Source organism: Argopecten irradians, chromosome 10 (genome assembly GCF_041381155.1).
Source record: "Argopecten irradians isolate NY chromosome 10, Ai_NY, whole genome shotgun sequence".
NCBI lineage: Eukaryota > Metazoa > Mollusca > Bivalvia > Pectinida > Pectinidae > Argopecten > Argopecten irradians.
Window position 1 is genome coordinate 32,574,610 of NC_091143.1, and position 11,230 is coordinate 32,585,839.

At 37.1% G+C, this 11,230-nt stretch overlaps 1 protein-coding gene across 1 annotated transcript; it reads right to left on the reverse strand.

The window, feature by feature from the left end:
- Positions 1-2,663: 2,663 nt before the first annotated feature.
- Positions 2,664-11,182, reverse strand: LOC138333676 (methionine aminopeptidase 1D, mitochondrial-like). Its single transcript, XM_069282205.1, has 7 exons — positions 11,060-11,182; positions 8,054-8,370; positions 7,662-7,853; positions 6,742-6,905; positions 6,339-6,439; positions 3,598-3,651; positions 2,664-2,867 (listed from the first exon to the last, which is right to left on the reverse strand). Exons 1-7 carry the CDS (start codon positions 11,070-11,072, stop codon positions 2,725-2,727), a joined length of 984 nt encoding a protein of 327 aa, XP_069138306.1. The 5' UTR covers positions 11,073-11,182; the 3' UTR covers positions 2,664-2,724.
- Between the last annotated feature and the right edge of the window lie 48 nt (positions 11,183-11,230).

Consider the following 11,230-nt stretch of genomic DNA (forward strand, 5'->3'; position numbering starts at 1 on the left):
AGACTTTACGATATCACCAATCCGAAGTCTTACCTCTGCTTCCTTCAAAGTACTTTCTTCCTGTTCGTGTAACGACCCACGCTTCTCTGACCTTGTCATCCGCACTGTCCCTCAACATGATGACTTGACGTACTTTGGTAACCTTGAACTCCTCCTTTAACGATTTGAGCGGGAGTTGGAGTTTGGTCCCTGAGCAGTACAAGCCTACACTGTTGAAGCTGCGTAAAATGTTAAGCCATCTTCGAAAGTGTCCACTGATCATCCTCTCCATTACCTCTACAGATGTCATTTGCCAAGGCTCTTCACTGGCTTCTCTGTAACAGTTGGTATGTTCACTCCTCCGATCTTAAACCTTTCCTCCTTCACCTTGCCTGCCTTAAGTACGAGACTCCGGAACTTGGCTGGTTTGGACCTTATGCGGGCCCAAGTGATCTGCTCTTCTATATCCCTCAGGGTCCATCTTCCTTCTACCACCGTCTGCGTCGTCCCCGTTATATCGTTCATAAACGCTTTGGTTACCTACTGCCTGTCGACAGGTACAGACCTCTATACCCATCTTTTCAACAGCTTTGATGATCAAGTTCATCGCTGCTGTAAAGAATATGACCGATATCGTGCACCCGGTGACAATCCCGACATCCATTCTTTGCCAAGAAGTTGTGAGGTCTCCTAAAGTGAAGCGCATCTGGAAATTGTCGAAATAATTCTTGAGAATTCTGAATTTCTCGGGCACATGATACTTTTCCGTCGTCATCTCTACTAGTTTGTGTGGTATGGAACCGTACGCATTGCCCAGGTCGAGCCAAAGTAGCGCAACATTGCCTTTGTTCTCCCTAGCTTCCCTGATGTTTTGGTTTAGTACGTTGGTGTGTTCCAGACATCAAGATACGTCAGGAATGCCTCCCTTCTTCCCTGCAATGTCTATGTATTTGTTGCCCAGCATGTACTTCGTCAATTGCCTCGCTAAGATGGCTAGCATTACCTTTCCCTCCACATTCAGTAAAGATATGGTTCTGAACTGGCTGATGTCTTTGGCGTTATCTTCCTTGGGTATGAAGCACCCCTCTGCTCTGTTCCAGCTGTCCGCCAAACGCCCTCTCCTCCAAACCTTCCAGGTGCTGATCCTGCTCGTGGCTTCTTGATAATTTCACGAACCTCAGAAAGCTTCGGCTCGCTTTCGTCAAATGCCTCTGTTGGCTCTTCGACCTCCCTTATCTTGTTGTTCTCTGGCAGATCTTCAGCTCTCTTAGGATCACTGTGGGTCTTCTTTAGGTGCTCCTCCACTTCCTCCTTGGAGCTTACCAACTTCGTGAAGAAGCTTGCTCCCGAAGAGCTTCTTCACGAACTGGAATGGGTTTGTCTCAAAACTTTCTCTATTCCTGCTTCTCTCTTTCCGATTCCTTCTATTGGTTTCTGCTCTTCTCAGTGTCTTGGGTCTTTCCCCGAGGCCATGCGTCAGTTCGATGATAGGTTGTTTCTGGACGTCTGATACTTCCCTGTATTGTTTCTTCAGTGCTCTCAGTTCCCTTCTGATGTTACCAATTTCCTTCTCTCTTCTATTTTTCCGGTTGTTTCCACCTCTTCTTTCCGTTTCCTCAGTTCCACATCTCTCTATTCCCATACTGTATATGCATATGGCCATTCCTTTAACCTTCTTATCAATATTTTCAGCTAACATTGGCCCAAGGATGTTGCCGACGTCCTCATCAAACTGCCTTGTTGAAACTCCGAGGCCATTTTACACGTTTTCTTCTCTCCTCCCCTTGCTTTATCTGATCCTCCGCCAATTCCCTCTGAGAGTCTACCTCCCAGCCTTTCTTCTCTCCCCCCTCTACATGGAGACTGTGGTTACTGTGGTTGTTTCCCGGAACCTTCTCCTCCTCCTCCACCTCACCAGATTGCTCTGCGTGTTGCGCCAGGTTGAGAATAGTAGCGCAGACCATCTTTGTGCGGTGGATCTTATATGTTATATCCTATACCTTTTTCGTTCTTGCAGGTATTTCCGCAAGTACATATGCTCCCCCTTCTTCTGTTGATTGGTCTCATGTCCATATTCCGTTCCGTTGTCGTTTCCAAGATGTATCCGATGGGTCGCTCATCCTTCCAAGTTTGTTCAAGGGAATGACCTTGACTGCAATTGAAGGTCACAGGAGTCATATAGAATAAAATCTTTTAATGACTTCTTGTGAATAACTAAGAAGCGTAGAGAGACCTGATATTGAGTCTGGGACATAAAGTCTGACCTTGTCCTTCGTTTAAGTTCAAAGCTGTCAAATATAGAAGAAACTAACACCTACTGTCAGTAGAGTTTGTAGTATACAATACTTTGAATGTTGGTTGAAGATAAGGTGAAAATTGTCAGTCTTTATGATACCCTTTTTATTGATGCAAATTTGTATTTCCCAACTAAATACTTTAACTGTGCTGTATTGTGTCAATAGTCACATGACCGTTTAGGCCCATGGGCCTCTTGTTTAAATGTCATAATACATGCTTCTTATAAATACACTACTTTCCAGAGTGTGTTCTTCAAAGTTTTTTTTCTTTATACAATATTATCTTTGTGGATAGAATATCAAGACAATTTCTCTTACAAAAATGTAGCTATATTTGTGTCAACGATTTACATTTACAGGGTTAAAAAACAAACAAAAACAAATTAATTTCTTCTTAGAAATAAAATACAATTTAATGAAAACAAAAACATAATCCATTTTGCCTGTGTTAGCTAGTGAGAATCTCGGCTCCTTCATCAGTTATAAGAATTGTATGTTCAAATTGGGCTGAGCGACCACCATCTTTAGAAATACACGTCCAGCCATCTTTTAACACAGTGAAGGCTGTTTCTCCCTCGCACACAAGTGGCTCTGCAATGAAAGGATATAAAGTAGTCACTATAGGTAAAACTATTGGGTTTTAAAATGATCAAAAACTATGTAAAAAACAGTCTTATGAGTAATACTCATCTACAACCTTTAATTGTTTTCTTAAGTAAGCAAGAGTCATCCCATTGTTGTAATGTATAAATCTAACACTATTTTACAATGCAATCTACCTATTGTGAAAGTCATCCCATGTTGTAATGTATAGATCTAACACAATACACTTTTTTCTTACCTATTGTGAAAGTCATCCCAAGTTGTAATGTATAGATCTAACAATACACTTTTTTCTTACCTATTGTAAAAGTCATCCCAAGTTGTAATGTATAGATCTAACAATACACTTTTTTCTTTCCTATTGTAAAAGTCATCCCAGGTTGTAATGTATAGATCTAACAATACACTTTTTTCTTACCTATTGTAAAAGTCATCCCAAGTTGTAATGTATAGATCTAACAATACACTTTTTTCTTACCTATTGTAAAAGTCATCCCAAGTTGTAATGTATAGATCTAACAATACACTTTTTTCTTACCTATTGTAAAAGTCATCCCAGGTTGTAATGTATAGATCTAACAATACACTTTTTTCTTTCCTATTGTAAAAGTCATCCCAAGTTGTAATGTATAGATCTAACAATACACTTTTTTCTTTCCTATTGTAAAAGTCATCCCAAGTTGTAATGTATAGATCTAACAATATACTGTAATCTTACCTATTGTAAAAGTCATCCCAGGTTGCATTAAGACTTCTTCATCTGGTTCGTGTGCTGAGAAATCATAATCAAAAGAACATTTTTAATTTCTGTTTCTGTCTCTTGAATTAATTCTAGTCATTTTTGTATCAATTAGATTTTATGTAAGTAAGCATGCATGTACATTTTGATTGGTTATCTAAGGGAATAACTATTTATGTTCTAAAAACAATACTTGTATTTCTCAAAAAGACTGCATAGTTAATATAATATATTGTTTTTCAAATGAACTTTGGTAAGTTATATGTGTAGTGACAGTACCCTGGTAAGTTATATGTGTAGTGACAGCACCCTGGTAAGTTATATGTGTAGTGACAGTACCCTGGTAAGTTATATGTGTAGTGATAGTACCCTGGTAAGTTATATGTGTAGTGACCTTACCCTGGTAGTTATATGTTGTAGTGACAGTACCCTGGTAAGTTATATGTTGTAGTGACAGTACCCTGGTAAGTTATATGTTGTAGTGACAGTACCCTGGGTAAGTGTAGTGACAGTACCTGTGTATATGTGTAGTGACAGTACCCTGGTAAGTTATATGTTGTAGTGACAGTACCCTGGTAAGTTATATTGTAGTGTGTAGTGTTACAGTACCCTGGTAAGTTATATGTTGTAGTGACAGTACCCTGGTAAGTTATATGTTGTAGTGACAGTACCCTGGTAAGTTATATGTTGTAGTGACAGTACCCTGGTAAGTTATATGTTGTAGTGACAGTACCCTGGTAAGTTATATGTGTGTGTAGTGACAGTACCCTGGTAAGTTATATGTGTAGTGACAGTACCCTGGTAAGTTATATGTGTAGTGACAGTACCCTGGTAAGTTATATGTTGTAGTGACAGTACCCTGGTAAGTTATATGTGTGTAGTGACAGTACCCTGGTAAGTTATATGTTGTAGTGACAGTACCCTGGTAAGTTATATGTGTAGTGACAGTACCCTGGTAAGTTATATGTGTAGTGACAGTACCCTGGTAAGTTATATGTTGTAGTGACAGTACCCTGGTAAGTTATATGTGTAGTGACAGTACCCTGGTAAGTTATATTGTGTAGTGACAGTACCCTGGTAAGTTATATGTGTAGTGACAGTACCCTGGTAAGTTATATGTTAGTAGTAGTGACAGTACCCTGGTAAGTTATATGTTGTAGTGACAGTACCCTGGTAAGTTATATGTGTAGTGACAGTACCCTGGTAAGTTATATGTTGTAGTGACAGTACCCTGGTAAGTTATATGTTGTAGTGACAGTACCCTGGTAAGTTATATGTGTAGTGACAGTACCCTGGTAAGTTATATGTGTAGTGACAGTACCCTGGTAAGTTATATGTTGTAGTGACAGTACCCTGGTAAGTTATATGTGTAGTGACAGTACCCTGGTAAGTTATATGTTGTAGTGACAGTACCCTGGTAAGTTATATGTTGTAGTGACAGTACCCTGGTAAGTTATATGTTGTAGTGACAGTACCCTGGTAAGTTATATGTTGTAGTGACAGTACCCTGGTAAGTTATATGTGTGTAGTGACAGTACCCTGTAAGTTATATGTGTAGTGACAGTACCCTGGTAAGTTATATGTTGTAGTGACAGTACCCTGGTAAGTTATATGTTGTAGTGACAGTACCCTGGTAAGTTATATGTTGTAGTGACAGTACCCTGGTAAGTATATGTGTAGTGACAGTACCCTGGTAAGTTATATGTTGTAGTGACAGTACCCTGGTAAGTTATATGTTGTAGTGACAGTACCCTGGTAAGTTATATGTGTAGTGACAGTACCCTGGTAAGTTATATGTTGTAGTGACAGTACCCTGGTAAGTTATATGTTGTAGTGACAGTACCCTGGTAAGTTATATGTTGTAGTGACAGTACCCTGGTAAGTTATATGTTGTAGTGACAGTACCCTGGTAAGTTATATGTTGTAGTGACAGTACCCTGGTAAGTTATATGTGTAGTGACAGTACCCTGGTAAGTTATATGTTGTAGTGACAGTACCCTGGTAAGTTATATGTGTAGTGACAGTACCCTGGTAAGTTATATGTTGTAGTGACAGTACCCTGGTAAGTTATATGTGTAGTGACAGTACCCTGGTAAGTTATATGTGTAGTGACAGTACCCTGGTAAGTTATATGTTGTAGTGACAGTACCCTGGTAGTTATATGTGTAGTGACAGTACCCTGGTAAGTGTAGTGACAGTACCCTGGTAAGTTATATGTTGTAGTGACAGTACCCTGGTAAGTTATATGTTGTAGTGACAGTACCCTGGTAAGTTATATGTGTAGTGACAGTACCCTGGTAAGTTATATGTTGTAGTGACAGTACCCTGGTAAGTTATATGTTGTAGTGACAGTACCCTGGTAAGTTATATGTGTAGTGACAGTACCCTGGTAAGTTATATGTGTAGTGACAGTACCCTGGTAAGTTATATGTGTAGTGACAGTACCCTGTGTGTAGTGACGTACCTGGTAAGTTATATGTTGTAGTGACAGTACCCTGGTAAGTTATGTGTTGTAGTGACAGTTACCCTGGTAAGTTATATGTTGTAGTGACAGTACCCTGGTAAGTTTTATGTGTAGTGACAGTACCCTGGTAAGTTATATGTGTAGTGACAGTACCCTGGTAAGTTATTTGTTGTAGTGACAGTACCCTGGTAAGTTATATGTTGTAGTGACAGTAACCTGGTAAGTTATACTTAGTTGTATTGACATTAATACCTACCAACATGATGAATAACGTCTGGTGGACCATGGAAGTATGTGCCGATTCCATGCCCTAAAATCTGTGGTACAACTGAAAACCCTTCTGACGCAGCAACCTCGCTTTAATACAAAATGATGTAAAATTAAAATAATGTGGTCACACTGCTCAGCCTTATATAATACAGAACAAATATATAATTAGTTTGGTTATTCCACGAATATGATGAAACTCAAAATAGATAACGCAAAACTCAATTTCTGATTTTCTTCTACCAGGTAACCAGAACTATTTTCAGTAAAGCGTTTGCTGAAACAATTTTGATATTTTTAAACACTCAGTCACCATGATCCCTCAGCAGGGCTTGCAATAGATTGTCGTCTGATATTTATAGTAACTGCTCATTGCCCAGGACTTGACTCACCTTATTGCATCTCCAATGGCACTCATTGGCTGTCCTGGTCCACACACACTAATTCCAGCATCTCGACATTGTCTTGCCACATCAACTAAATGTTTACCATCCTCATCTACGTTTCCAACAAGATAGGTTTCTGATACATCACCATGGTAACCATCCAAATATATCTGGAAAAAATCAATATTTGATCTTTTAACTTTTAATTAGATGACAGTTAGAGTATATAATTACTTTTGATGCTTTTATTTCTTCACCCAATATGTATAACCCCATATTTAATTATTATAACACAAATCTATTTCTAATTTCTAATGTAAATGGTTGAAGTTATATACAAGAAGAGTACCCCTGATAACCTAAACACTAGTATTTTGTCTACTGCCCAAACCTTCTGGATTGTAAATTTTCCACATTTCCGAGTTCTGCCTCCTTAGCGTATGAATGATTATATCTAATCCTCCATATCTCTGTCCAAACCAAGTTGTCCAGGCTGTCAATATCTGGATTATTACGGGACTACTGTACATTATTCTTAAGACCTGCTGAATTCCATGCTACCGATCCCAGAGTAAGACAATTAAAGGATATATTGAAGAGACCAAACATCAAATGATAAACACATTTAGTAATGGTATAAAGTCCTTACCTGGTACCTAAATAATGGTATACAGTCCATGCCTGGTACAAGTAATAGTATACAGTCCATACCTGGTACAAGTAATGGTATACAGTCCAAACCTAGTACCTAAAGTGATTTATACAGTCTACATCTGGTACCTTAGTAATGGTATACAGTCCAATATTCTGACTATATAATTATATTCTCTTATCAGAAGTGTGATGGAAGGAAATTTGAATAATTTTAAAAGGCATTTTCTTCTTTTTTTTTTTTGAAAATTTGTTTTCGTTGAGAAAATACTTACTGTTATATCAACGTTGATAATGTCTCCATCCGACAGAGGTCGAAGGTCAGGAATCCCGTGAATCATTACATTGTTTACCGATGTACATATAGATTTATAATAAACGTTGTAGAACAGAGGAGATGGGTAACAGTTATTTTCAATACACATCTCATGCGCAAATTCATCCAGTTCATCTGTAGTCACTCCAACCTGTGCAAAATAATTCAATGTTTCAATTAGTAATTTGAATGTTAAAAACACCAAAAGTAACTAGAAACAAGTGTACATTCTTTTTATTTACTGTAAAAAGGACACAGATGTATATTTCAAACAATATTTATGATATGACAAATGAAATATATCATCACTATCGTGGGTATGTTACACATGAAAAAGTGTACATGATGTACCTGTATTTGTTCAGCAGTTGCATCGAGAATTGTTCTTGCAAGTTTACAGGAGTTTCTCATTTTTACAATTTGTTCTTCATTTTTTAGCTCAAGTTTCTCTTTCTTGCCGACTGTGGGGTTCTCAACATATGATGGTATAGGTATACGATCTCTGGGGAAATCTCTCAGAGGTGTACAATCAACAGGGCGTACAAGTTTGAACTTTCTCCTGGAATAGTGGAACTTTGAAACTTCTCCCTCTGGTTTGACCTCCAATGTTGTGCAGTATTTAGCGCCATTATTCACAAAACCTCTGCAGGATAACAATAACCTTCCAACTGAAACAAAAATAATCTTACAATATATATTTTAAAATTCTTTGAAGCTTTGGAGACATAAGATGTAGAAGGTCTCGATCAGGTGGATTACCTGCAACCAGGTACATTTTTGTACGTCGCTTGGTAGAGCATATGACCAGTGTTCGAAGATCCCTGCCCTTATCACATAATCTGGCGTCTACCATTTTCTATTAATTCAAAAGACTTGGTGCCTGACCAAACCCATCCTTGATACTCCAGGGGTTCCTATCACTTACGATCTCTACACCCCTGGACTATCTCATAGTGAAATTGAAGGCAGTTCAGCGGAAAATATTTGACCAATCACAGACCAGCAAAGATTTCCTTTTGAAGACTACAGAGAGAGCGACGTCCAACTTCAAAGCCACAGAGTCAACCACAGTGTACTGTTATACGACTCTATTGATGTACATCAAATGACTTATTTACCAGTTCTGTTCTGTTGCCTCCAGTTTTACTTGAGATAGTCCAGGGGTGTAGAGATGGTAAGTGATCGAAACCCCTGGAATATCGATGATGGACCAAACCATGTTTCAAGTGTGGTAAATACTTGACCTAGACCCGGATTGTATATTAATTTAATCTTCGCAAATACTGAAAATGGGAGAAAAAATTTTTTATAGGATTAATTTGTTTTAGTTATATACAACCAAATTTTAAAACTGCAATATTGTTCAAGTTTACAATAGAAAAGTTAGTATCAAACAAAGTTTGCAGATGTTGTTTATCAAATATATATGTATCAAATTAAAATTGTTAAGACTGGATTTAAATGAATATTGTTGTATTAAACATTTTTCTAAAAAAATGCATTAACTATTTAAAGCTAAATTAATGATATCAAGACTATTTATTATTAAACTTTATGAACAAAAAGAAAAGTTTGAAAATATGACTTATTTATATAATTGATTTAATTTATTTTGCTAACTTTCTCAAGGACATATGCAATTTATACTTATAAGTCCTTGACTATATAATTTCTCTAGATAATTATTAATTTCATAAATTTTAGAGTCTGCAATATAAGAGCAGCCTGATTCTAGACTACCAAAGACCACAGGTGAGAATCAAAGGTACATACATATGTAGCCCTGGGTACTGCCCATTACCTGTATGGGGTTTTTGGTGTCGATTACCTATCTGGGTGTAGTGCACTACTAGTTTACCTGTAGTTTAAATGCTGTGCACTACTAATGCACTACAAGTGCACTAGGTGTAAAGGTTAGCTTACACTCAACAGGTTGGGGACACTCCCGTATATGCAGGATAGTCCTGCATTTGAGTAACAATCCTGTATCTAAGGGATAATTTTGTTACGTAATTGCAGGATTCTGTGAAATGAAAATGGATAAAGTTGTTTTAAAAAACTGTATAAAAAAGGGCAAAATAATTTTCAGATAGCCATATATGCATATAACTGATTGAAGACTTTATGTTTTTTGTGCATGAACTATTGAATTCTATTATCTCACTTAATAATAAAGTGGCAATTTAGTTGTTCTCCACTACATAGCTGCAATGTTGTAGCTCAAAAGACTTTAAGACAGATACTGGTGTCGTCTTTAGAGCTACAATTGGTGCCTATTACTGCTAATGGAGCAAAGTAATGATTATGCAAACCATTATAAAACGTTTGTTTGCATTTTATCGTACTTGTTTGATATCGCTTACCTACTAGGAAATAAAACTGAACCACATAAAATATAAAATTCTCATCAAGGCATTATTTTTTTACACAATACATATGAAGGTTTTTCTGAAATCAATGTATATGGTAAGTCCACAAATTGTGAATTTGACGTCTTGTGAGTGGTACGGTAGATATTAAGAATGGTACATAATGTAGTTATGTTTGTTTTGGACAAAAATAATATGTAAATGCCTGTATACAAATAAAATAATTGGAAACCTACAAAAAAGTATAGGAGTCAATGCTCCACTACGACACATAGGGACCAATTCGTACCCGGCCGAAAGGTATAAACTTAGTAGGCCGGGTACGTATATTTGTTCTATAGACTACAATGTATAGCCATCAGGGAAATTAAGTGCAAATGTCATGGTTGATTGACTTTTACATGTGTTCTATTTTAGCCCAATAGTAAGCAATTGAGGTGATTTTGTTTGTGACATTTACAAACATTTAGATTATGAAATTTATTTCCATTTGAGTAATGATACATGGAAAGTTACATAATAGTGATGTTGCCATGTAAAAATTATGACGCTCTTTTTTGATAAAAATGTTTAAAACAACTTTATCAGTTTTCCTTTCACAGAATCCTGCACTTGCGTAACAAAATTATCCCTCAAATACAGGACTGTTACTCAAATTCAGGACTATCCTGCAAAACGTTACAACTGTAAAATCAGAGGCTCGATTGGACCAAAGGCGTCTGCATTTGGTTTTGGAAAAATAAAATGTCCTAACCCTAGTAGGGGTAGCTATATAGGTTATTATATTTTTATCAAACCAGAAGCAGACGCCTGTGATTGGGCACTGTTGTGTGAACTTGATGACAAGAATTAAAATGTCATCCACATCTATTAAATGAAAACGGTGCGTTTTCAATCACCAGTCATGACTATGACCTTCAGCAATCTCTTTTTCTACGAAAGAACATATTTTGGTCAGTAAACAGCAGGTCATGATCATTTTAAATACCTTTCGTCCTCATGTTTCCACTGTGTCGCTTACGCACATAAAAATCCGTTTATTAAAAAGGGGGAAGTTGACAGTTTATTAGTTCTTTCAGCAAATTAGAAAATAGCTCACTAAGTTGATTACTTTTTTTTAACAACGGTACCAAAAAAGACATACATATTATTTTACAAC